At 35.8% G+C, this 27982-nt stretch overlaps 3 protein-coding genes across 16 annotated transcripts; 2 read left to right on the top strand and 1 right to left on the bottom strand.

The window, feature by feature from the left end:
- Positions 1-137: 137 nt before the first annotated feature.
- Positions 138-11129, bottom strand: LOC140806002 (cyclin-dependent kinase E-1-like). 9 transcript variants are annotated; one of them, XR_012112430.1, is made up of 17 exons: positions 10697-11128; positions 9614-9724; positions 9385-9488; positions 8676-8718; positions 8422-8520; positions 7980-8049; positions 7808-7902; positions 7661-7694; positions 7502-7586; positions 7296-7373; positions 6713-6760; positions 4766-4798; positions 4571-4679; positions 1715-1939; positions 1556-1625; positions 448-515; positions 138-319 (listed from the first exon to the last, which is right to left on the bottom strand). XR_012112430.1 is itself a non-coding variant. In XM_073162424.1 (17 exons), the coding sequence occupies exons 1-15, from the start codon at positions 10916-10918 to the stop codon at positions 1557-1559; spliced, it is 1425 nt and encodes a 474-aa protein (XP_073018525.1). In that variant the 5' UTR covers positions 10919-11128; the 3' UTR covers positions 138-373; positions 1168-1196; position 1556. The 9 variants fall into 9 exon arrangements, 5 of the variants coding, with proteins under 5 accessions (XP_073018525.1, XP_073018524.1, XP_073018526.1 ...); XR_012112432.1 differs by having other exon boundaries at positions 138-299; XR_012112429.1 differs by having other exon boundaries at positions 452-515.
- Positions 11130-14554: 3425 nt separating this feature from the next.
- Positions 14555-17879, top strand: LOC140806001 (syntaxin-61-like). Of its 3 annotated transcripts, XM_073162421.1 has the most exons (8): positions 14555-14842; positions 15610-15723; positions 16160-16273; positions 16390-16580; positions 16763-16853; positions 16932-16997; positions 17566-17682; positions 17719-17879. In XM_073162421.1, the coding sequence occupies exons 1-7, from the start codon at positions 14789-14791 to the stop codon at positions 17674-17676; spliced, it is 741 nt and encodes a 246-aa protein (XP_073018522.1). In that variant the 5' UTR covers positions 14555-14788; the 3' UTR covers positions 17677-17682; positions 17719-17879. The 3 variants fall into 3 exon arrangements, with proteins under 3 accessions (XP_073018522.1, XP_073018523.1, XP_073018521.1); XM_073162422.1 differs by having other exon boundaries at positions 16156-16273; positions 17566-17879; XM_073162420.1 differs by having other exon boundaries at positions 14557-14842; positions 17566-17879.
- Positions 17880-19220: 1341 nt separating this feature from the next.
- On the top strand, positions 19221-27704 carry LOC140806000 (alternative NAD(P)H-ubiquinone oxidoreductase C1, chloroplastic/mitochondrial). 4 transcript variants are annotated; one of them, XR_012112428.1, is made up of 11 exons: positions 19221-19367; positions 19469-19671; positions 21117-21212; positions 21641-21707; positions 21882-22065; positions 22858-22951; positions 23039-23251; positions 24297-24698; positions 24877-24925; positions 27196-27299; positions 27388-27509. XR_012112428.1 is itself a non-coding variant. In XM_073162418.1 (11 exons), the coding sequence occupies exons 1-11, from the start codon at positions 19325-19327 to the stop codon at positions 27525-27527; spliced, it is 1617 nt and encodes a 538-aa protein (XP_073018519.1). In that variant the 5' UTR covers positions 19221-19324; the 3' UTR covers positions 27528-27704. The 4 variants fall into 4 exon arrangements, 3 of the variants coding, with proteins under 3 accessions (XP_073018519.1, XP_073018518.1, XP_073018520.1); XM_073162418.1 differs by having other exon boundaries at positions 19475-19671; positions 24849-24925; positions 27388-27704; XM_073162417.1 differs by having other exon boundaries at positions 24849-24925; positions 27388-27704.
- Positions 27705-27982: the final 278 nt, after the last annotated feature.

Below are 27982 nucleotides of genomic sequence, written 5' to 3'. Positions count from 1 at the left end.
ATAGTAATTTTATTTGTATATAAAATTTATGAACCAAAAATGAAGATTATAGGCCACTTATACCTAAAATGAAGCCAGATGATTTCACTCCGGTTCCATTCCCGGTAGGTCGAGCCGTTTTCGTGCTTAAGAATATATTTATTTTTCAAGTTTTGAGGTTCCAACTAAGCTTCAAGCTAGCTTCATAAAGTATACGCTCAAACTACTGTGGTACATTTCTCGGGTATAAAGTAGCAGTAACAGCTGAGTTGAGTTCTCTTCTGCATTGTTGCACCATTGCCCTCCATAAATATGCAAGACTACATATAATGTCCTCAAGCTGCATTAGAGTCGATACTTAAGAACGTATTCAATATATACATATAGTTGAGAATTTATCGACTACTGTGGTACATTTCTTGAGTTTACTTGGATTTGCTTTTATAACTTGATTTCTCCATTAATTACCTACTTGGTAAGAACCAGAATCTGGAGTAGATTCTCCAGTTCTCCGAACTTGATCCTCTGCTTCATCCCTGAAACCAAAGCGAGTTCTTTGAGAGATTTGGAACAAAATTTATTTTCAGCACACACAAAAAGAATGAAGCATGTGAATTCACATTCATTGATACTCCTAGTTTCTATGCAGACAAAGGAGATATCACAACGATGTAGTAAGAAGTTAGGGGATCGTAAAGTAGCAAAGATTTGAACTTGATTAAAATGGAAAGTCCACAGCAGAGCAAGAACAGATTCCAAATCCAACGATGTTATAGTCTACATTTCAGCTTCTTCAAAGAGAACCTGAAACTTTTAATGAGAAATCATTGTTTAGGTACATAATTTATAATTCTGACTAACGAAACCAATCATCACTGGGATTAAAGTTTTTGTAATGGGATACATCACAGATGAGTTCCATGAGATTAAAGAATATCAATTGCCACAAGAGCCTTATAGATTAGAATACCAGATTGCAAATTTTATTATGGAATTCATATGAGAAACTACTTCCGCTGTTCTCAGTTCTCACAATGGCCACCTTACATATTTGAAAGCGGTAATGAAAAAATCAAAGCCAACGGGCTCCTGCATGCCTACTTTTTCGGCCCAAAAAATATTATGACAAATACTTTGACCCACACTTCTTTGGCATATAATTATTAGTTTCAACACAGAAAAATGGAAACCATCCAGAGACAAAATGATTTGGAAACCTGAAAATCGCCAACATCAATCTCGTCTCATAAGTTGATGCAATCACATAAATACATATTATATGTAATCAAAAAGTATATTGCAAGAAAAGATTGTAATTTAAATTACTGAACAGATCACGGAATCAGTTAAAATTTACACCCCACAAAAGATAGACCGAAAAGACGGTCTTTGCAGCAGTTGCTGGTAAACATAGATGACAATGAGAAATCAAAACACGTGTAAGCTTTACAAATTTTTTTTTTTCCGGAAAAAACACTGTGTATGCATTTATGAAGGGAATAAGAGTTTTTGGAAGGATAAAAGCTAATGACAGAATTTCCAAACACCCAAACATAAGAAATTCAATTTACATTACCTCAATAGCGTCTTGATTTTTGTTGCGGAGGGTATCCAGACATCCCCATTCCCGGGTCTTTCCTTCTCAACTATTATAAAAAGAATAAATCATGTGTCTAATAAGAAAGAGAGAAACAATCACAAACATTCAAGAATTTCCTCATTTTAAATCACAAACCTGGTGCTGTTGATGGGCCTGGGGAGCAACACCCCGCTGCATTTGGATGCCACCAGGATTCACTCCACCCATTCCAGCCTGAGAAGCAAGATTATAAGCTGGAATACCAGGAGGCTGCATTCGTTGCACACCAACCATGGGCATTGGTCTGGGCACAGATCTAGTTTGCATCACATGAGGACCTCCTTGCATGCCCCCAGATGCTGCATTTCCAGATGATACCTGCTAAACAAAACCAAAAGTACAGGAAATAATGAGGAAGATGCACACCAGAAACCGTCATTCAAATCTTGACGCTGTTAGCCTGCCACATGCATTGTATCACCAGAAAATGTTATTAACAATGCTTAAGATTTTCTTAAGGATTTCTATAAATGACTTTTATATAATGGGGTTCTTTAACATGATGTTCGTATCCTTATGTATTCTACGCCATTAGATGTTCCTACTTTATGTTGAACCTGTTCATCACACACACACAAGGATGTTCTATCCCAACGATGCTTACATGGTTCGCTGTCATACACACAAATGTGCATCTTTATGAGTTACACAAAAATGAAGAGTTACTGTTTCCTTATGACGCATACAATTCTGAAGTTCAATCAAAATTAATGCACAAAATAACTAAAGTTTCCCATTTGGAACTTATAAGAATGGGAACTCCAACAAGTACTACACACATGCTTTTCTAGAGTACCAAAACCAAACTGTCAAGTGAAAGGTTGTAACAATAACTAGAGGAGACAGGCCACTTTTACTTCCAGTGATTAAACTTCTTATATGTTACCACTCTCATGCATGCCTACTTAACCATCAAGCTTAAAAAATTCTACATTCAATTGCTAGAGGAACATAGATAAAAATCTATATCATATATCCCATTCTCTTTATGATGTTTAGATGTTAGATTGTGCTTAATACAGTAATTCTAAAACAAATGCCATGACTAATTTTCATCTACTCATCAAACCACCTTCGAAAATTTTAGGCGCATGGTTTAGAGCTTGAAGCTTTACCAAGATCACATCAAACTAATGAAGGAAATCAAGACTGAAATATTTACTGCTGTATGCAACCTCGCATTAATCAGTAAAATATCTAAAAGATTACTATCAAAGATAAAACCCTAAAGCATGTTTACAAATGTACTACCAAATTGTATGTCAAAGACGCATCATCCCACAGTAAATATATTCTAAGGAAATATGACACTTTTGTTCAAGGAAATACACCATAATTCATTTAGATCATCTCAACTAAAAAGCAAATATTGTCATATTTTGGGAAGTGCCCAGTCATGATTCTTCTGGAGAAGAGTACAACCACCAGAAAAATCCTAAGCACAAACTCAGGACCAGCCTCACTGCAGCATATTTGATCAAATGCATCATAAATGAGAAACAATAGCTACAACGAACCTAATTGACTTGAAAACCAAGCCAACGCAAGAAATAACTGTTTCAAGTTTCCATAGTAGGAAATCCATGTGGTTTAGTTAGCAAATCATTTCACACCTACATTTTCATGTTAGATTGACTATGATGATTGTCATCATATCAATTATATCTATTGTTTCGTGTCTTCAGGATAAAATAAGCCTAACAAGAGTTAAACCTCACTCACTACACTACATAGCCCTGGACACGAATCTCTAAATATTTTATAATGGTTCTTGCTTATGTATTTCATGCGAGAGAAGTGCTAGGAAACTAAAAGGGGGAGAGAGAGAGACCAAACAATCTTATTTCCATTTAACTTACAGGCATTTAATCCCCTCAGTTTACTTTCTTGCTGAATTTTACGTTTCTTAACTACACTCAATCCAGATTTAATCTTTTCTCAGCAGATAAAAAGGCATGCGATTGATTTTTGCCTTTACTTATTAAATGCACAACACAGACAGGAAAATGCTGCCCAAACGTACTTCAGGATCAATCGAACTACTGAAAGGGTGCTTTGAAGATGGTGTGCAGTTAACGGCAGAATTATGGTGACATGAAACTAATATAAAGAGGCGTGTCTTTAATTAAACAGGATTCAAAAAAATCATGGATATATTTATAGGTTCCCGGGTGTTTTTTCAATCATTTTAGCTCCCAGTGTGATTTTTGGAAAGCAACAATAACTAGGAAACTCACATCTTCGGAGGTCATTCTAGAATTAATAGTAGTCTGGGACAACTAGTAACCCTCAAAACATATAAGAAGAATACTTTGACAAACATAACCACACGACAGCCCGCATGATTTATGAAGGCCAGAGTACCCGTACCACATTATACATAAAGGTTTAAACAATAAATAGGAAATCTATTTGAAGATATATGAATTTATAAATTAGTGAATTAGCTGTTAAAATGAGATAGTAAAAACTAGCTTGTGCAATTTGTCAGAATGTTACAGAAATATCAAATAAATGTTACTAATTTCCACATTAATATCAATCAAGTTTCTCAGTCAGTCCCATGCAGGTCGTTTCATCTTGGATTCCGAAAGAAATTTGGAATTAGTTCCCCGTAAGTACAATTCAACACACTTGATACTGTACCTGGAATGTGGAGGATGATCATTACGACTGCCAAACATGAAATCTGAGGTAACTTACCACAGGATTGCAACATACAATCTTAGGATGCGGGTGCAGGATAACCCTGTCAAACTATATATACTGCTCTAAAATTCTCAACATCACTCTGGAATGACATTTTGTAAAAGTAAGAGGGCATCACTGAATTATCTTGGTAAGCTCAGATAATTGCAAATAGCAATTGGAAAGATCTCAAGACAACAAAATTACAATTGTGGCAGTTTTTCCGTTTAAAAATCCAGAAATTGAAAAGTTGGGAAATGATACCGGTTGAGAGGGCTGAAGACTAATTGTTCCTTCAATATCCGTGCTTGTGTCTACTGGTCGACTTGGGTAGTTCACAACTTTCTCTCCTGGTTGTGGGGATACCAGTGCACTGAGACCAATAATGAATATCACTTAGTTATTGCAGGAGCATGCTGATATGCATGATAAAATCAGAAAAGAAAATAAATTACATACTTGCGTCCTGGTAAAGGTTCCAGGCGAAAATACCTGAGAAGTAGGGAAAGTGATATTTAAGAAAATTGACGCACAGTTACAATGTTGTACACTCTAAGATTAGAAGCAATTTTCACATCGAAAAAAAAACACAACTTGATCTACTGAGAGAAAGAAAAACACGGAAAGTTAAAAAAGGAAAAATAATGCAGGAAGTAACGCAGAATAAAATTGTATGAAGATTTTAGCTATCACGTAAAAAGGAGATGAAGAATGCCCCACTAATTGTCAAAACATCATCATATAATGCGACATTAAAGATATTAACCACCTTTATCACTATCATCGTGGGTATTACTCATTCAGTCTCATTGGATCCAAATTGATGAGCATGTTCAGCTAGCCAGAAAACAGAAAAGCATAAAGAACCGTCGAATAAAGTCTGGTCCATTACACAGAAAAGGAAAAGTGTGATATACTAGATGGGTTGATTTTAATTTTAATCCCGACAATGTCACACTTTGCTCCTTATAATCCAGGCAACCAACAAGACCAACAACTAATTTTTTATGTATGCATTTCTGAAGCCTCTTGTGGGTTACTTGCACAATTTGTTTGACAGCTACACAATTTAGCATGCACACAACAGCTCAGGTGAGATCAACAACTAAATTCATAGCATGCACTACATAAATTATTTTGAACTAGAGTTGAAGATTCATATTACTGACCACAAGGTGTTGAGTGTTGACCATATTTTGTCGGCAAAGGTTCGCATAAAAGAAACAGCATTCAAGTTATTCAACTCACGACAGCAAAAGGCAAGCGATTTTACTTTAACAGTACAAACATCAGACAGAAAATTTCATAATAGAAAAAACAGTCGACATGTACAAATCTTTGAAACAGTAAAACACTGCCCAGTCATCAATCAAGAATGCTTCTATGAGGATAATAGAAGAATTAAAGTTGTCCAAATTTGAGAAATGAGAAAATGAAAGAAAATATGTTGAGTTAATTGATTATATTAAATAAATTTAGTTTCCAAAGGATTCAAGACTGAAATGAGCATGATCATTCAGCATTGATCAGAAAAATATTATCACAAGAAAGAGTTGCAAGACACACACAATTAAAGGTCAAAAAAATGATAGTTACAACAGTAGAAAAAGAGGGGAACATTATCAGAAGAAGACAATCTCATCCCTTTAAAGTAATCAGAAAATAGAGTTAGTTCAACAATCATGGCAAAAGATATATTTGGAAAGGAGTGACAGTCTAGAGGTGAAATGCGTAAAGGTTGGACCAAATCTTTTATCAGGTGTAAGCAAACACATTGTAACTAGAGAGATGCAAAATATGTATAAACTTTAAGTTTTCTGTGTGCAGCAAAAGCGTGATAATGGTAAATTTTAAATCAGCATGCATTTGACAATTTAAGACAGACCTCATCCTCGCAAAGGAGGAGTGACATGTGCAAGCGAAAGTACAAAACTCTCCAAACTATGCATATGGAAAAAACCAAGTAAATTATACTCAAATTGAGCAGCAGCAATTGTTTGCATGATACGCTAAGGGGAACATCTCTGGCATCATGCAATATAAGTTCACTATCATGTTAAAAAACATTTGTAATTTTGTTCAGATCCAAAAAACTTTTCGTAAACCAAACCAACTACATAAAGACATGAAAGTCAAAGGCTTAACATCTGGTGTTGAATAGTTCTTTCTTTTTTCTATATTTCTTTAAATAAATATTTTCTTTTCTATATTTTTGCGGGTGTGGAATCCCATTAAAAACTTTAGAAACATACAAACATAAAAAAGCCTTTTATTAGCAACTTATCAGCAAACCAAAACATGTATTATCTTTTATTATAAGAAGAGCAATAGCGGTCATCCAAGTATAACACACAATAGAGCTGATAAGGATTCAGGAGGAGGTTAAAACAAAGGTTAATTACGTACTCATGCTCAAGAGCTTGCGAGGCTGTTATCCTTTTTCTAGGATCATACCTGCAAATATAACAAAATATCTCAGTCAATCAATGCACTTAACTTTTTAAATAAAAACTGAATCAATTACCAATTTCAGGGAACAAAAGTTGAAATCAAAACAAAGGAGGCACTATTAAAGAAAGAGGATAAAGCCAACTCATATTTTTTATATGCTCGTTATTATGGTAAATGTATTCATTCATGGCAACGCATAGTCTAACTAGTGATTTCAGATACAGAAATAGCAATGACTAGTCACTTTTACATAATGGTGATCAGATGGTAGTGGACCACATCTTTCAAGATTGATACCAACAATTCATACTCAAGGCATGTCATATTCTAGCATAAACACAAGCTCGTTGAGAATTTCTCATTATGCATCAATAACACAGAGAAATGTACCCAAAATGTAATTCCAGTCCAGAAAAAAAAATATGGAAAGCAAAACATCACATCTTGGAAGTTATCATCATGTGATTAAAAAGTTTTCATTTAAAAAAAAAAGAAGAAAAAAAACACGAATTACATAAAGTGAACATCAAATTCATACTCGAGCATCCTAGACAGAAGGTCATATGCCGGAGTTTTGGGAAGGACAGGAACTACAGTGTGAAGTCCGGTATTGTCACTGTCAAAAACGAAGAAAATTAAACAAGAAGAAGCATATCTTAACACCACATACAAGAACGGCATTCACTAGACAAACTATTGATATCAATATACTAACAAAAAATGACCAGAATGAATGTTGCTTACTATTTATGCCCTTGAATGTGCTGTAGATCAGACTGCCAATGTGGAAGATTCACGAGCATGGGCCACTTTTCTGGTGTGGGATGACCTGATGCCACAATCAACTATCATTATCAAATGTTCATCAAACAACTAAAATAAGGGAATTACTGCAATTCTCACCTAGAACCTTAAAAATTTTGTCCAGCTGATCGAGCTGCATCAGAGAGAAACTTCAGAAAAGACAACAAGAAAGTAGGACTAGAGATGAATTCACACAGAGTCAATAATTCTCTTTCACAAAAAATTCAAGAAAGAAAAGCACGATACCTGAAAAGGGTTAGGAGTCCCTTTTACTTCTTGCCCTTGAAATAATGGCTTTAGCATCAAAAGTTCAGCAAAAATGCAACCCACAGCCCACATGTCTTCCGGACAAATCAAAACATATAATAATATGTACAATGAGATGATTGAAATGACGCATGGTCCCAAGAAATCATACCGACAGCACTTGTATAGTGTTTGGACCCAAGGAGTAGCTCAGGAGCACGATACCAAATGGTCACTACAACCTGACAAACAACACATGGTATGAAAATCAACCCCAAGTACTGCTCAAGAAACTCAAATTTTGGCAGTTCTATCGAAAAATTCTCTTTCCTCTAACTATAGTAATCAGAAATCAACTGCAAGACAGCTGCATCATAGGATTGGAAGACTCAAGACGACCAAACAGTTGGCAGGCTCATGTTATTTATAATTTCACCTGATAGTGTCTAATTATTAGGCCAACAGCAGTAACCAAATCAATATAAGTTAGGACTCGCGAAGACCAAAGTTGCAGAGCAACACAATGAGAGAGAGAGAGAGAGAGAGAGAGAGAGAGAGAGACCGTGTTTTAAATAGAAGATGTACGAAAATGGTAGGAACAGTTAACTCGTTACCCCATTATCGGACAGTGGCTTTAAAGGAGCTTGGTAAATTCTTGCAAGGCCAAAATCAGCAATTTTTACCACTCCCTGTTCTTCTCCCTCACCCATTACCTGGTGGTCAAAAGTTTCAGAAAATTGAAGGAGAGGCATGATTCAAAGTTCTCAATTTTTAATAATAGCATGTCACTTCATTACAATGAATACGATTTCAGATAAATATAATAAATACGAAGCAAAATGGAAGTTGTAGAGTGTCAACATCTTACCAAAATATTTGACGGCTTTAGATCTCGGTGGATAATCCAATTGCTACAGAAAATTTCGATATAACCAAGATATCAGCAAGGACAATGTTGTTGTTCGATGGGAATTAAATAGAAGACCACAAACAACCAAGACTGGCTGTTCCATGTGGCCCAACAAGATAAAAACATATATGTCCCAAATCAATGAGCCAAATTCAAGAAAACAAGCCAGAGACTAAGTTTTGGAATATAATATACAGAAATCGACACAAAATGTCGATAAGCTAGAAACTTAGAGTGTAAAAAGAATGTGAATTTATCTTCTCCACAGTGTTTTGTTTGAAATTAAAGGAAAATAGTTTTAGAAGTTGCATTTTTCAAAATCCAAATGCACAAAGTCATTGCCATCAACATTTGTTCCCAACCACACTACAATGCTATCCATATCACCACCAAAAACAAACAAGACTGACAACATCCACAGGAGCTGTAAAAGGCAGCCATATCACAGATTGAAAGCAAACTTCACCAAAGTTTATCGCCTTATACTTCATAGTTAGAAATGTGTGAAACACAGAATCTAACCACCGTGCATTCGAGAATTCGTAGAATAGAACAAGTTTCTTTTGTCTGGATTTACAAACTAGTTCAAACAATTTGATCCACTTTGGGATACGATTCATCAGAAAACATAATGATTAATCACAATATAATAAGAAACATGCATAACCTGTGAAGATAATTAAGACCGTTAAGAAGCTGCCACAACAATGACTTGATGGTGTAGGAATTGATTTGTTGGTTGACCTTGTCCCTATGATGTCGAATAATTTCCTGGTAGTATTCAAGAAACGTCAATACAGTTTTGCTACAAACATTTATGAATACCAACAGAATTACACAAGTAAATTAGTTTTTGGTATGGCTTAAGATAGAGAAAGAGTGAGAAATTTACTCACGTAGAGATCGTGCTCGGCATAATCAAATGCTAGATAAAGTGACATATCGGCATGATTGATGTGCACATTTGCAAGCTTTACCACATTCTCATGGGAAATCTCTCGAAGCAACTAGCATCATAATACCCACATAATTAAATCCAACATTTAATGAAAATGAAAAGAATGAAATAAAATTAGAGTAAAGGCCAAAATAAGATATTTGCAATACTAGTACATCTTCAGTTTGGAAATTGAAAATGACGGAAACCGAGTCCAACACGTGAATATGATGCTCTTTTTAACCATTGATGTTCTTAGCATAAAGATGCTAATCGACTAATCAATATAAATTTAAAAGCAAATCTACCAACCAATATTTAACTAGAATATGATAAAGGTTCTATCTCAATGCTCCTTTATGTTTGCTTCATCGTCTAAAAATCATTAGACAAAACAAAATTCCACCATGAAAATTTCTTGGTTAGATGGGGGGCAAAAGCAAAGAATACAAACATAGGAGGAAAACGAGCCAATGACCTTTTAATTTTCTGAAATGGCATAATGTTCTTTTCCATCTTTGCAGTAACCACACGTATCAAATAGACTAAAGAAATCCACATCTATTCCCTAATCATATTTCTTATTCCAGACAATTGTCGCCAGGTATGACATGTATCAGTGTTCTAATAAGTTAAACCACATGTATTCACGAAATAAATAAGGTAAGAGGGAATTGATGGTACATTTTTTGCTCATCCTATCCAGTCAATCAAGTCAATATTTTCAAAAAAAATTAAAAATAATGGCACAAAAACGTCACCAAAGGCCAGCTTCCAACCGGAGCGTTAACTTCTATTAATTCCAGGAAAATAAGACAATAAGAAGACAAAAGATACAAAGATTCACCATTTCCTCCCCTCAACTCAGGAAACAAACACAAAAAAGAACCCAATACAAGTCCACAACCAATACTCCAACTTTAAAATTCTCTAGTTCAAACCAACTTCCACTGGATAAAGCACATACACCATCAAGAACCTATATAAAAACCGTAATCACACGATCAAACGCAGAAGCGATCAACAATCACAATTTTCATACCATAATTTCGCGAATTGCGGTAGGAGAAACGCCATCCCCGTCTTTAGACTGCTTGAATTTCTTTATGGCTATCGATTTGGATCGATTCAGCTTAATCTTCGCCAAGAAAACCAAACCATATGTTCCCTCACCGATTTTCCCAATCACGTCGTACTGCTCCAGCCACTCAGGTTTATTGTTGCCGCTGTTGCTGTTCGAATTGCTCGCTCTTCCATCAGCCATCTCCTCCAATCGCTTGACCAAGAAATCTGCCTTAGTTTCCGGATTTTCTCAGCATATCTACGGAAACATCCCTTCAATTGAAATTGGGAAAGTGAATTTACTGGAGGTTGAAGCCTTCCTATGAACAGAATCCATGCGAACGAGCGTCAATAGCTGTCGAGATTTTGCATTGATCAATTCTGTTTCTATTTCCAGTTTTAGGGTAATAACAAAACAAATCCTTAATAAGTCGCGTTTTCAAACACGATTTTAGACTAAAGTCGCTTTCCATAAATAGCTCATTCTTGTGGAAACTGACTGATGTCGCTTTTAGTTAAATCGAACCGTTAAATCATTAAACCAATATTTTCTTGAGGGGAAAAAAATATAAAACACGAACCCATATATTTCATTAATGAGTAGGTCTCTTGTGAGAATATCTAACAAATTTTTATATGTGAGTCGGGTCAATCCTACGAGTCAATCCTATCGATATTCACTATAAAAAATAATATTTTTTTATGTATGACCCAAATAAGATATCTGTATTAAAAAATACGACATGTGAGACCGTCTCACATAAATTTTTGTCTACATTAATTTATTGACTCAGAGGATATCCCCACTATCTTTACGACTTATGAGAATTAAACATCTTAATATGATCAAATGATTAATATTTTGCAAAAAATTATATTTCTCCAGCTTGTTAATACATAAGATAAGCATATATTGATTTTATACATAATTGTGATTCAAACAAACTTTCACATTATTGTTCTCCAACAAAAATTTAATGATAATAGGTAGATTGCAAATTTCCAAGTTTCCAACATTATGTTAAAAAAAAAAAACATTGTTCTATTACCCTTTTTATTTTAAATTTTTTCAAATTCTTACCATTTTTATTTTAGATTCCTACACAAAATTCATATGTGATTGTTTCATACTAGTTTTGTGAGAAAAATATCCGACTCGATCCATAAAAATTATTTTTTTCAAGGTTGTAAATGGCGGGAGGCGGTGGCGGGGCGGTCGGTGACCGCCTACCGCCTCGGCCGCCTAGGCGGTGCCCAGGCGGTTGAATTTTTTTAAATATTTTTTTATAGATAATCATATATAATTATACAATATAATCACAAATAGTCATCATTTTTCATGTAAGATGTGTAATTAAATAATTTTTAAGCACAAAAAAACTTCATACAAAGCAAATAAATATATACATGCAAACTAACAAAATAGTTAATAAAAATTCATCATCATATTAATGCTATTATACTAACAAAGTAGCTTCAATCTATTATCCATCAGTAGAACAAGTACTAGAGTAAACATGACTAATCTTCCAAATCATCTACATATGCACCCTCTACTACATCTACATATGCCATAACTAATCTTCCAAATCATCTACATATGCACCATCTACTATATCTACATATGCGGGCGGCGGACGGCAGATAGTGTGTGGTTGGTTTAGTGGTTGAGACTTGAGAGTGAAACCAAAAGTTAAAAAAAAAAGTGGGGTGTGCTAGGGCCCGCCTGCTCGCCTTGGCCGCCTCGCCCGCCTTGACTGCCCGCCTTGGCCGCCTCGCCCGCCTTGACTGCTCGCCTTGGCCGCCTCGCCCGCCTGCTCGCCGCCTCGACCCGCCTCCCCAACGCCGTATAGCTTTGGCCGCCTAAAACATCCGCCTCAAGCATAGGCGGTGCGGTCAAGGGCCGCCTACCGCCTAGACGGCCGTCTCGACCGCCATTTAGAACACTGTTTTTTTTATGCTCAAATTATTTATTTATACCGTAAAAGTATTGTTTTTTGTTATTTCTATTATGAATAAATATTATGTAATATATGTTGTTTTTGTTAGAAAGTATTAATTTTTATTTCAAACATATCGAGTAATATATGTTTATTTGAGTGAAAAATATTATTTTTTATGTCAAAAATATTATTTTCAAAAAATGTGTAGACTGGGTCAACTCGCTCACGAATATAAAACCACAAGACTATTATACATAAAACCAACTCATATCTATATCGTGTTTGCAAACATCACAAAGTTCACTCTTTATCCACATAACCAATTTTCTCATCGATTTTTTTTTTTTATATAATATATATAATACATACATATTGACATCTAGCTAGACTGCATGCTCCTGTGCTAACAGATGTGCTACTTGATTATCATGTCTAGAGCAATGAACAATCAAAGAGTCCGATGTATTGGAGCACAAAAGCCGAATCTCCTGAGCTAAGGGTTCATCCAAACAAAAAGTTTAAGCCTCGTCAACCAAAAGGCTTTGAAAACCCGGACATTTTCCCCTAACGATATCCGCCACCGAATTCCTTTAACCATCTTTTCCCCAAAGAATGTTGCGCCAAACAAAGGATGTGTTGTTTCCTTTAGCAACATCGAGGAAGTGGTCGGAGGGGAAACATTTAGCTTTGTAAAGTTGAGTCACGGGAGATTCTGGCTTGACCAAAATACGCCAAACTTGCTTGGCCAACAATGTCTGGTTAAAAGATTACAAATCTCTAAAGCTCGGGCCTCTTTTAACTATTTGCCTTACATAACATATTCCAATGGAATAGGTTTTCCTTGTCCTATATCACCCCACCAATAATTCACACGAAGCTTCTGGCAAAGGACTCGAGGTAGCCGAAAAATGCTCATAGAATGAGTATGAATGGCTTGATATATGCATACAATAGCTATTCGTGATTTTTTTTTTTTTTTTACGAACGTGGACTGAAAACAGATTTTTCCATGTGAATTAAACATACCAAAATTCACCAACTATAGGATTACGATAGTTGGGTCCAATCTCACGACAAATTTTAATTAGTACTCATTAAAGCAAGTCAAAAAAATTTGATGATGCAAAAATTTTATCTCTGAGATCAAGTCTTCGAATCTTCAGAGTTGAGTTGATTGAGTTGGTACTTTGGGTTCTGCACGTACAGAGCTAGTGTTAGGAGGCACCGGAAAGTTTTCCGACCCCTCTAATGCTTAAATCAGTCTGGAAGACAAACTTAAAAGAGATATAGAAATGCTAATTGAATAAGAGAATGTGAGTATTTTAAAATCGTGATCAATACATGATATTTATAGATGCAGGAGATGCTAAGATTCCCTAACCGCGTCAGGATTAGATTTCCCGACCCATCGGTGGGCTCGGACTTCTAGGAAACGGGGTTGAAGATATCAGCCCTATTGAAGATTCACGGGATCATACATATGAGCTCGAACTTTTAACTATACGTTTGAGTTCGGTATCCAGATCTTTGATCAACAACGAGATCTGTGCCTTAAAAAACTAAAGCTAATTTTGATACGGGCTTGGATTCACCTGGATGTGTAATTTTGGGAGCATCAAATTTGAAATAAATTAATTTGAAATCTATAATTTCAATTCGTCGATGCAAACAAAATACAAGATTATTTCAGAGAACTTACATTTACTGAAATAGTATCAAAATGTTTACACTTTCTTTCAGGTTAAGATAGTTTGAAAAATGACCATAGTGAAATATATATTTTTGATCGTGACATGGCTTCAATTTTTTAAAAAATAAACCTCAAATATGTAGAAAAACAAAGACTAAACACGTTAAAATTTTTAAAGAGGTTATATTCCCCTTTTCAGGCCTTGGCCTTTCCTACCCGGATAGGAAATCGGGTCAAGTTTTACCCGAGTATTTTGGTACATGTAGCCTTTTCTTCTCCAGCACGGGAAGGAACTTCTACTTCCCATCCCGAAACCCGAGTCAAGCATTCAGCTTTGCTTTCTCCTTACAATCTCTCTATTTTTCTGATTTCAGATCTCGAAATTCTGCGTGGTTTTGTTGGTGTCAACGGATTTGGATACTCATAATTGAGTATAAACATGTCTTCAGCTCAAGACCCGTTTTACATTGTGAAAGAGGAGATTCAGGATTCTGTAAGTGTTATTTGGTCTATGCTATTCGCAGATCTATTATGCGCTTTTTTTTTTCGATTTTGTGTGGCTAGTTCAGCCCTTTTCCTGATCAAATCTTAGGCTCATGTATATTGTGTTTTTTATTATTTTGATGACTCTTTCTTCTTTCAAATTCTGCAAAGAAGTTGATATTGGGTTACTGATAATTGTTATTTTGTTGTTATTCGTATATTTTATTGTGTGCTTTGAGGGAATTCAAGTTATTTTAGCGTATCAATTTGTTCATGAATCACGGGTCTGGATGTAGTCCAAGTTTAGTGGTTTGAATGATCGTTTTGGTAATTTTGCAGGCAACTCTATGAGTGAGTTTAGTGATTCGAGTCGTAGCAACAGAACTGTAGTGTTTACTAATTGAGAAAATTTGGTAAAAATTAATTCTTTGCTGATTTTTTATTTTTTATGAATACGGAGTGATTTTAATTTTATCTACTATCTACTTATTTACAGCATTCAACTTTGTCAATGCTTGGTTTCCCAGTACCAGCTGGGCCCTGAATCTCAGTACTCCTTAAACAGATCAAAAGTCGTAAACAACTAATGGCTGTACACCCCACTAACAAATGTGTGTGAATGTTAAAAGATGATCTGTTGACTGTATTAGAGTCTGGTACTGGTATCACCTGCTAGTGATTTTGATGTCGATATCGAAAGAATGTGTATTTAGTCCAACACCCAGATACCCATCTTTGTTAAATCTGAATCTCACCAACCAAGTTCTACTTTAATAGATTGATAAATTGCTCTCAAAGTTTCATCAATGGGAACGAATGCATTCGGATGGTGGCGAGCAACTACATCTCACTAAGGAGCTTCTTGCTGGTTGCGAGAGCATTGAGTGGCAGGTATGAGTTAACATATGAATACCCGAGTGTAGTCTTTTTCCTCGTGGAATGATCTTGAAGCTTTGAAATGTTTTAAATGATGTTGACCAAAAAAAGTGGTAGACATGAAGCACATTATATATCTATCACAGTGATATATTTATATGCTTCCACTTCATGTTGGATGAGTTTGCACTTGTGAAAGGTGTATGAGATCTATAACTACTCTAATCTATAAGCTGTTACTGTTTTAAGAAGCTTTGATCTCTTGCATCCTCTTGGAATAAGAATCATTTACGGTCATGGTTACAAAAATTACAAAAAACAATGATGAATTAATGATATTTGTTTTATGTCCTATTGACTCTGATAAAATGCTTCTATAGCTTCTCTGATTGTCGACGGGTAATTGTGAAGTATCTTGTCAGTACTGAAACTTTGTTTTCTTGGTAGAAAGGTGGATGAGTTGAACAAGACAATTTCCGTTGCAGCAAGAGATCCTGCGCTATATGGTATCAATGAAGTGGAGCTTGATAAAAGAAGAATATGGACTAGCAAAGCTCGCTCTCAGGTATCAACGGGCTTATTTTCATCGAGCTTGTTTACTTTAGATGATGGTGCTGATTGTACATATGTTTTTTGGTTTATCATGTATCATGTCTCTGGAGAAATGTTGTTGATGAATAGGTGGGAACAATGAAGAAATCAGTCGTGACTGGAAAGGAGTTGAATGGGACAAGCACTTCTAATGTCAACGGTATGCGGCATGAGCTTATGAGGCTGCCCGATTCACGTCAAACTGATAGGAATCAGTACATTACACATAGTAACAATAATTTCATATCATCAGAATCAGATAGACAACTACTTCTGATAAGGTAATTTTGTAGTTCAAGAAAACTTGTTGATGACTAACTGGGTTGTTTATGTTAGTTGCTGCAATTATATTTTCCACTGAGAAAGCATTTAATTCATCCTAAAGCTAAGAAAGCTTTGACGTATATTTCTGCTATTTTCTGTGTTTGCGTATTCTCCATCTGATTAAATTTATGGAATAAAGGCGACAGGATGAGGAGTTAGATGAACTCAGCGCTAGTGTTGAAAGAATTGGAGGTGTTGGGCTCACAATTCACGAAGAGCTCCTTGCTCAAGTAATTCATCTGTAAATTTTGAGTAAAACCTTCCTACTAGCTTGGTAATTATTGAAATGTAAATTCCTGGCTCTCCAGGAAAAAATTATCGATGAATTTGGCACAGAGATGGACAACACATCAAATCGTCTCGATTTTGTTCAGGTGAAAGCCTTTCACTTAACAGACATTGTCTTTAATATGACTTGTGTACCAATAAATACCATACAGTCTGCTACCCATGATTTGAAATTCTGCAAGGAAGCTGTTTGTTTGTTTTTTTTTTGTTTTTTATGATGATGAAACCCTTATCCGCTACTTTTCGGTGCGAACTGGATAAACTCTTGGGCTAACTCATTAGTCTGCAAATCACGTTAACCATGTAAACAGCTCGTCCGAAAAAATGTTGGTTAGGGAATCGAACTCATCATCATCGGTCAAACGTTCACCTATTCCACCGACTCGGAGATCCTTAAATCGCAGAAGCTGTTTATTTCTTGATTGGACGGCATCTTGTTGCTTATCACCTAAATAGCAAAGGATAAACCTTGTGTGATAGACTCGCCCAAGAAAATATTCGGTAGGGGAATCGAACTCATTAATAATGGTCAAATGATCACCTATTCCACAAACTCGGATACTTTTAAAGGGTGGAAGTTATTTATTTCTTTATCGGAGAGCATCTTGGTGCTTATCACCTATCTTATTCTTCTTTCTTTTTCTTTTTCTGCAGAAAAAGGTTGCCATGGTGATGAAGAAGGCTAGCGCGAAGGGTCAACTCATGATGATTTTATTTTTACTCGTTTTATTTATAATTCTTTTCGTGCTCGTCTTCTTCACGTAGACAGTTATTTACCAGAAACTTGAGCATACGGTGAGGAGAGTTTCGGTTGATGGTACTGTTGTGAACTCGGTATTTTTCGTTATGAATGGGTTATATCTGGTCATGTGGATTTAGCCTCTGAAATAATTGTTATAGGGTCATAAATGATCGTACACACTTCTTGTTTATGCTACGAAGATTATACTTGTAATCATCAGATTTAATTATGCGAGTTCTTTCACAAGAGATTCTAAGTTTGAGACAAGATCTCGAGAATCAAATTGTAACAAACTCTCGATCGACTAAAAAGATCTTGTCATTGCAAACGGACACATGCACTATATCATATTTGACCAATCGATGGCTTTCTTGTCTGAAAATGCGAAGAAAAATTATGGTTGGAATTCCATATAGTTTGGAACTTGGAAGAGGCTGAAATCAAATTGATGAATAAGTCGATGGTTTGATTTCAGCCATTCAATTTCACTGTCGAAATGAATTGTAATTTCATGAAAAAAAGAATTCGGCCTACGGTCATCTTGTTAATGGTAAACTTGAGTAGTTAACATCCATTCTTGGGAGTAAATAGTGATTGTTGGGAGTAAATAGTGAATGTGGAATTAATATTACAAAAGCTATGACATGTAAAATTACTAACTTGGATTTTTTAAATCGTAAACTCAACTATTACACTATCAGAAATAATTATTGTTCTACAAGTCAACAATCTTCTTCCCAATAATTGCATTACTTGCAATCCCAGAGAATCAAACATGTGATTTTGGCTTGATTGTAACAGTTTAACTTTTAAAATATAAAATTGCTCGAATGTCATCTTTCTATTGCTCTCCCAACATGTAATACTAGGATTCTATTGGTTTTAAATCAATTTTTAGTCTATTACAATTTGCATCGGTTTTAAAATTAATCAAATCGAAAACAATAAATTGATTAAGAATTTAGATTTTTAGAAAATCCAAATCAACCTGAACAAACCAATATAAGTTTATAAATGTAAAAATTATATAGAAGAATTTGCTCATAATTTATTTACTATGTTTTTTCAATTATATAAATATTTAATTAGATTTTTAATTTATAATAAATCATGAGAAAATATGATAATAAATCTTATTTTTATAATTTTAGTCTTTATAGTAATTTTAAGGAGAAAATGAAGAGCAACAAGGAGAATTTGGCTCTTTTGCTATGCTGAAATCTACATAGTTCTTTATATTTATTTTTAAAAAAAACTACATTGGACTTGAAAATTTTAATATTAAAATTGAAAATATTAAAATTTTCCATTGATTAAAAAACGAACTTTGATTGGAATAATTTTGGATATTTTCAAATGTTCTTAATTCAATAATTTCAATATACATTTGATTAGTAATTAACGTACATATAGAAGTGATAAAGAAAAGAAATTGATCAAAATTGGGTCCGATCGGTAAATATAAAAATATTCAGGGTGAATTTCGTAAACATTTGTATTTTATTTTGAACTGATCTGCAAATATAAAAATATTTAGGGTGAATTTCCTAAACATTTGTATTTTCCCCTGGCCAACCCCATTCCGCTGGAGATACTCCTTCCTCAAAATATTAGTGGAACCAAAAAATCCACATTTACGCCGCGCCAGCGCCACCGCCAGCGCCACCATATATGATGGCGCAAGTTTCGTCTCTCAATACACTTTATCTTAGTTGTACGTTCCTTCTCTCTTATTCTATATCATAAAATCGCGCTCTCGTTGCGTTTCCCATACTTTCCAACTTTTCCCGTCCTTTACTTGAAACTTTATCCAAGTTGCAGGTCAGAAATTCGAATGCTGCAAGTTGTTCAATCGGAAATCGCGTTGTTCGACCAATTCGAGGTCGTTTTCCAGTTGCACTGGAAGAATTCGATTCCGTGGAGTTATTTCGAGCTCAGCAAGAAAACTTGGAGGCTTTTCGGAAGTTTCAGACAATGAATCTCAACCTAGTTATTACGCGTGGCCTGATAAGGGCAAGGTCATTTTTCCGTTCGCCTTGCTGATTTATTTGTTACTCATGTTTCCTTTATCTTCTAAATCTCCTCGGGTCATTAGTTATATTCCCAGTTTCGTCTCAGTAGCATTGCAGATTCGTGGAAGCTTTTAAGCATTTATGTTGATGAAAGTGAAACCTAAGAATACATGCTATATCAGTTGCATTTGTGAAATCCAAGTAATTGGTAGATTGGGTGCTGACTCTTGTGTTTGTTTTTTATGTTTTAGTTCCTAAGGTGTGCAAATCGAATATTGCATGATGATATAGGGACGGAGATTTGTGATTGATAAGTCTATCTGGGCAGGCACACCTGCCTTAGTCTTTGCAAATCTCTTAGACAGTTTATATGAAAATCACTTTCTTTATTGGTTAATGAAGAAAATACAATGGATGTGATCATTCAGCCTTAATTCAACCGAAAGTTATATTTTTTCAATATTCATACATATTTCCGTTCTAGCTAGCTATAGCATATTTGAAAAATCATAAATATGATTTCCCTGATGAGGGCAAGGCAAACAATTTGACAGATAAGGGCCTGGGAACATGCTATCTAATCAAAGCATAAAATGGAACTGCACGATATCACGAGGATAGGAATTGCCATATGGCCCATATCCATTGTCATGGGTAAAGTTGGACAGAATAATATAGTATCCAGAACTCCTAGTAGAGAAATTTGGTGTTTCACAGCGCATGATTTGCTTTCAGTTTTTCTGCTACAGCTTTTGGGCAATTGAGGTTGAATACCTGCCAAACTAGAAGCTCCAATATGTTATCAAAGAATTCCAAATAATTGTTTTCCGCTTGAAATCATATCATGTTTGTGTACCTCAAGAAAGAAGTTAGTTTTTGAGTTGGTTTGTGAAAAAGTTGTGTGCTACTATGTGAATACACGATACTTCTTTTTCCTGGAGCGAAAACCATGTTAATGTAGAACCATAGATCTTCTTATATAGGGATTAGTTTTATTAGTTATGAACTGATGATTTGGAGACAACTTTTGCTATGACTGAAATATAGGGCTTAAATTAATTTTTGCTTCTTAGAGCAGTATCTAATCACTGACTAGAGTTTTACGTTTACCTTCACCCTCTATATAATCTAGAGCCGGCAGAGGTTCATATGCATTTTTTAAAATTCATATCTCTAACTTTAAATGGTTTAATTATGCCAGTTTTGTGTTCTTGAATGCTTACATATTTAAAAGCAATGTGGTACATTCCCCAGGCTGGTATCAACAAATGAGTCTCATCTTTAGTTTGGTGGGCTTGTGTTTTCTCTTTATGCTTCCACTTTGAAATTTTTTTTTCAATCCTAGCAATGTTAGTTCCTTTTGTTCTATTTATTTGTCCATTTTAAATAGTTATACAACCTTAAATAAATCTGATTGTGATTTTTGACATAAGAATGATTAATGCTTGTAGAGACCAAGGGTGTGCATACTGGGAGGTGGATTTGGAGGTCTATACACCGCGTTACGATTGGAGTCACTTGATTGGCCTGATGGGAAGAAACCACAGGTATACTGTGATTTAAGGCACTTTTATACTTTATGCTCTAGCTAGGACAGATCTATGACAACCTCTGGTGCATAGTCTGACACAGACGAATCATTCATAGACTGCTGCTAAATAACTAAGTGCAATGTGTGCTTCATGCTCATATAAGTGGAGCTTCATTTGACCTGCAATAACATTTGAAGGCGATTTAGGCTAAACAAAGGGAATATAGGCCGGGTTTTATGAAATAACACCCTCATTGAGCTATTTTCCCATAGAAGAAAGTAATCAATATGATGTTTTCTTGTGCCCTTTTGTCTTTGAATTAAGTGACGAAGAAATCTTGTAAATATTACTGCATAATGAAACTTTTTTTTGGACATATTATCTTAAATTTCCACTTTGACATGTGTTACCTACAAAGTGAATATTCTCTGACAATCCAACAGGTGTTTCTTGTTGACCAATCAGACCGCTTTGTCTTTAAGCCATTATTGTATGAGCTTCTCTCAGGAGGTAAATTTAAGATTTATCTAATAGAGAAACTATGCTGACAGTTTACCTGGTTAGTCAATTTCTCTGGAGGTAAATTTAAGATTTATCTAATAGAGATACTATACTGACAGTTGACCTAGTTAGTCAATTTGAATTTCTCTTACATTTATTGTTTCAAGGATTTCCTGATTGCAGAAGTGGAAGAATGGGAAATAGCTCCTCGTTTCTCCGAGTTGCTGTCAAACACAGCTGTGCAATTTTTCAAAGACAGGGTGCAATCCATACATCCCACTGATCATTTAGGGATGAATGGAATTTCAGCTTCTGTGTCAGCGGGGGTGGTTCATCTTCAAAGTGGTCTCCTTGTTGAATATGACTGGTATGTTTTTATTCGATTTGCAGGAAATATGTTGTGTTATCTGAAAAATGTGAAATTACTGGGGACTTTTGTTGCTGACCACTTTTAGGTCCTAAATTAATAATGTTTAAATAAATTGAATTAACATTGAGAAGATTTCTATTTTGCATCCATCAAGTTTCATCACCAGCCCAAAAGATAACAACAGGGAGCAAAGGACATAAAATTTCTTAATTTTTTGGAGATCTAGCGTTCCTTCTTTGTTCAGGTTTTGATTTGTTTGGGGCATCCTTTGATAAGAACTAGTCTGGTATAAACCATGTAATATTGGCTCAGATTTCTTTAAACCTGGTTTATGTTACCTTCATATGTGCAAAAACTCAACGTAACCCCATATATTACTTATTTCTTTTTAGGGATCTCTAACTCAGGATATGGGAGTGTTGCACCTCATTGATCTTTCACTGTTTGACACTGCTTTCATAGTTTTCCTTCATGTTAATTGTCATGCATAAAATTTGTACTGTCCTCAATTCAATGTTCTTCGTGTGTATACGTAAATTAGGTATTGTACGACTAGTTTGATGCACTTGTTCTCTCATTCGGATGCTGCAAAACATGTCATGCCTTGTGTGCTGAATATTTTGACAACTGGCTTTATGAAGCAAGATAGTGCTTGCCTACATTACCTCATTTATATGCAGCTACTGGAGGTGTCTCACTGTATGTTTGTCTCGATGATTTTGAATTGGGTGGGTCATTTGCATTTAAATGATTTGTGATGGTGTCATACTGCTTGATCTGGACAGCCAGGTTGGTACTTGCTGTTGGGGGTGAACCAAAAGTTGATACTACACCAGGTGCAATGGAGTATGCATTACCTTTTTCCACCCTTGAGGATGCTCGTGTAAGAACTTCGACCACTACCTACCTATGAATATTACTAGTGAAATTCTTCATGATGTAAGCTTTCTATTGGTCTTATGTAATGCAGAGAGTTAATGAGAAGCTAACAGATTTGGAGCGTAAATACTTTGCTAAGGAGACTCCAATCCATGTTACTGTTGTAGGATGTGGGTACTCTGGAATTGAGTTGGCTGCTACTATATCCGAAAGACTGCAAGCTAGAGGAGTTATACAGGCTATTAACGCTGGAAAAATTATCTTGCCAGATGCACCACCTGGAAACAGGGAATCCGCATTAAAAGTGAGATTCTTGTATGGATTACCCATACAACTTTAAATGTTGAATTTTTCATAGCCACAAATTTTAATATTACATTTCTTCTTACTTGGTGTCAATGAATTGCAATAAAATATAGTTTATTAATCTTTAGGATAGTGAGAAAAAATTACTTCATGATCCGTGCCCATCATCTGAATTATCTCTCCTGCACGTGACCACCTTAGTTCCATACTTACATCAGTTTGTCAAAAGTTGGCTCCAGGTCTTCCAACTCAATTAACATCAGTGATGCTTCCTGCTGGCGACATTTTTCTGTTTTTATGGTTGTCTAATACTTTTCTTGGCAATATTGGTATGTATAATCAATTGATCCTCTCGACACTCGCTTCAAAATTTTGGTATTGAATCATTTTCCTGTTAGTCCGGTGGGAGTATCTGTTCTCTCCAGTTTTAATAATAATAGGATACCAAGGACCATTTGTCCTTCCTGACTTAATATTCCCATAATTTAGGTTCATTTGACTTGTGTTGGACATCAGGGGTAAAAAACCCCATGACCAAAGGCATTGTGCCACTTTAGCAGGTCTTCTATGCACCACTTGTTATGCATGAACAAAACATTTTGGAGAATTCATGCCGTTGAGGGATAATGTTGACTTCTGATTGTTGTACCAGCGGTCATGTTTTTTTTATAATGTGTACTGCGGGGGAGAAAACTGATGGATGTTGCTTTCCAGTTTGTCTTGAGATGTGGGTGCACTAGGAAAGGGGTAATAGAAGCATATGACTGTCTATTGTTTTTCTCAGTGTTTTTGACCATACAAATCTCATGCATTTTTATTCCTATGTTTTCTAATTATCTGATGTTTACTTGATGATTTTAATAAATGACAAGGAGGCATCTTTTTTTAACGAGTTTTTATCAAGAGATTGTTGTCGGTCCCTATCGACAACCACATGTTTTATGTTGTCACACAGTCGTTATATGTGTGGCCATTTACATCTTTTGTCAGTGCAATTTCAATGTATCTCATAGGTGCACGACTCTAAAGCCACTTTTTGTCAGGTTCTATCAACCAGAAATGTTAAGCTTTTGTTGGGTTACTTTGTCCGTTGTATAAGCAAAGATGGCGAGTTTGGGGATTCACGTGAACCCACAAAAGTTGAAGCTGTTCAAGATGTGATAGAAAATCATAATAATGAGAAACTTATTTTGGAGTTGCAGCCTGCTGAAAGGGGCATGCGAAAACAAGTTGTTGAAACGGACATGGTTTTGTGGACTGTCGGGTCTAAATCTATACTTCCTCAGCTAGAACTTGATGATCAAACTTATCTTCCTCTTAATGGCAGAGGACAAGCAGAAACAGATGAAACTCTTCGTGTTAAGGGTCACCCACGTATATTTGCTCTTGGCGACTCTTCTGCTGTACGGAATAGGAAAGGAAAATTGCTTCCTGATACGGCTCAGGTACTGTGTGATTCTTTTAGTTTCAAATTAGTGATTTCTCATGAGAAATATGTCATGACAAAAAAAGGGAAACATTTCATACACTAATTTTGTTGAGACATACTTTGATCCTGTATTTTTTGTCCGGCTCCGCTGTTATGTTATTCTTAGGTAGCATTCCAGCAGGCAGATTTTGCAGGTTGGAATATATGGGCTGCGATAAATGGCCGGCCTCTTTTGCCATTTAGGTTAGTTCTAAACTGAATTAATAAGACATACACTGTTCATTTATTTATCCCTGTGAAGGCTTGTTGAAGCTAGAGTGTTAAAGATTGTTCAGTTACACCACATATTGTAGACTTCTTTTTGCATCAGAATAGAATTTCTCTTCCGGAAAAAAAAAGTAGCCTCACAAGAAACCAGGACACAATGCCTTCAATTGCAGAAAAATGGGATCAAAATTATGTCTAATCATTTCAGTTATGAACCCTTTTGCACATTAAGCTTATGCTTTGTAGCGCCCTTACCGGAGCCACTACTAAACAGACTAATAAACATGCAACATTTAAACTTAATAACAACAATTAAACAGCGGAAACCAATTACTTAATCATCTTACAACCCAAACGAAAACAGAGCAATAACATCGGTCTTAAACATTATTACAACCATAACAAAACATAACGCTGAGTGAGAAAACGATAAACCACAGAAAACCTCCACTGGATCACCACTGAAAACCCAACTGCTCTAGCCACTGCCCTGGTCGTCCGAATCGTCCAACCTAAGACCTGCCCCGTGGAATGGGGTGCCCAAGATGAAAACAAGGATGTGAGCGACAATCGCCCAATACGAGAATGTACGAGTATACAAACTGATATGATGCATGCAAAATGCAATATGCTCGGATATCAAGGATCAAGTCAAGAATCTCATGCTCAGTGACAGTCTAGAGGCGCCTGAGTGTGTAGTCTCTGATCTGCCCTAGGCATGTTTTGGCTCTCACACTCATCATCAAGACGTGGACCTGTAATGTCCAGGTCATCAGAGCCCGCGGGTCCCGTTGGACACTGTAGCTCTCGATGCCCCATCGTCCACAATACATAATAGGGTTGAGCGGCCCCAACAAACGAGGTATATCTCAAAAGATATCAGGCTCAACATGATGTGTCATGCATAATATGCCAAAGCAGTAAAATATGTATCATGCAACAGATAAATATGCAGCATATAAGTGTGTATACTACGCTTGGATATCTCAGTCAGTACATCACGTACCTCACTAAAACAATCTGACAGAAAGCTCTGAACCTAGACAATACCAACATAATGAAATCACTATCAAACCAGAACAAACATGCTACAAGTTCTCCCTAATGATCCTTAAATCACTATCCAAGGATTTAGGATTATACATGCGTCCGTCGTCAGCCCGCTGATGATGTCTCGATCACAGTTCACCGACCCCTCCTCGAGTCGACACTAGCTCTGAAACTTCCCGACACCAAAGTGCCCTAGAAACTGGCTAGAAAACCTAAGATATAACTAGAACTCTCTCTGAAGAATGCGGTGAAGGAAACAAAAGAATACGACTTCCATTTATTGGCTGCATCCGCACTATTTCAGAAATCCGAATCAATCTTATCTGCCACTTGTCAGAATCTCATTGGTCTAGTTGGATTTATCGAGATAATGAAATCTGAAGTAGATCGGTTTATCTCTTTTTAAATTCGGTGGATCCCAACAGCTTGATCCTGAATTATCAATTCCTTAATAATACTTAATTAACAACTCATTAATTATCTCTTAATTAATAATTCATTCAAAACAAGAATTCGGGTCATTACATGCTTCCTTGGCACTTATAGATCTAAAGGTCATTTTAGCTGGTTGTGTGAGTAACTGCCATGAAAGCAAGCAACCGGCAGACTCTAGTTTTCCCATAATCTTGGCCTCACCAAAATATTGAAGACCTATAATTAGCTCCTTCACTCGCATGCATCAGATGCACCCATAAAGAAAAACATGTGGTAGCTGCATGAGTATGGCACAAATGTAAGGACCGAATGGACATTTTTCTTTAATTGGCGGGAACTACTCGCTACAGGTTCAGCTTTTGAAAGTAATGAAAATATATTTTTAACATTCTTCTGAGCGGTCATCATTGACATGGTTGGTCAATGGTCTAATGTAATGTATTAATACTCACATTTCTTGTTCTTTTTATCATTATATGCCAATTTAGTGGTGGTGTGTCGATAACTACTTTTGACGCATCTGATTTTTTAGTCACCCTACTATGATTTAGAGCTTGTGTGGATGCTGTATGAGTGCCAACTATTTTCCCCATGATATTATTAGGACCTAGCCTGCAATGATCTAATTCCTATCTCGAGCAATCCAGCAACTTAGATATATTATGCTTGATTTTCAAGTACATGAAATTGTTGTACTGATCATCAGAAGATTCAGAAGAGCTAAATATGATGGTAGTCTAAAGCAAGTTTTGTTGCTGCAGGTATCAGAATCTAGGCGAGATGATGACTCTGGGGAGATATGATGCTGCTGTTTCGCCAAGCTTTATCGAGGGGCTGACCTTAGACGGCCCTGTCGGTCACACTGGTATAGAAACACCATTTCATTGCATCTCATTTTTTGGGTCTCAAAAGTGATTCAACTTCGTGGTTTTTTCTCTTTGATTATTTTGCAGCCCGTAAGTTGGCCTATTTACTCAGATTGCCAACAGACAAGCATCGTTTAAAAGTGGGGATCAGTTGGCTTGCTAAGTCTGCTGTGGAGTCTACTGCATTGCTGCAGAATAACTTAACCAAATTGCTTTCTGGACTGTAAGTGAAACGCTTTTCAAATCTTATTTTATTTATTTTATTTTATTTTCACTTTGTAAGGTTGTAAACACCTTATGAAATTAGTAAATTGTGTATTTAGTGGTGATTCGTTATTTAACCAAACTGTAATATTTACTACAAAAGATTTGTTTCTGAATAAAATAAAATAAAAACAATCAAATTTTATCCAAACATCAAATTAATTCCCCCAAGGATTTTTCCTTTCATTTTCTCTGCGTGTTAAAATGCAATTTTTTTTTTATTTGTCTAAATTTGTGTCAAAACAAAATAGCGAGAAAGGGTGAATTTAAAAGCCTGGGGGATAGGGATTGTTTTGTATTTAACCCGCTTTTTATGTCATTTAATTTAATTTGGCAATTATTCGTGCGTAGTAATACCAGTCGGCGACTGATAGCAAACTCCAAAACCACATCCACACTTAATAATATTTTTGCATAT

The sequence above is a fragment of the Primulina eburnea genome, chromosome 11, assembly GCF_022965805.1.
Source record: "Primulina eburnea isolate SZY01 chromosome 11, ASM2296580v1, whole genome shotgun sequence".
NCBI lineage: Eukaryota > Viridiplantae > Streptophyta > Magnoliopsida > Lamiales > Gesneriaceae > Primulina > Primulina eburnea.
The sequence above is the reverse complement of the archived record's forward strand: the minus strand, read 5'-3'. Positions and strand labels throughout refer to the sequence as shown.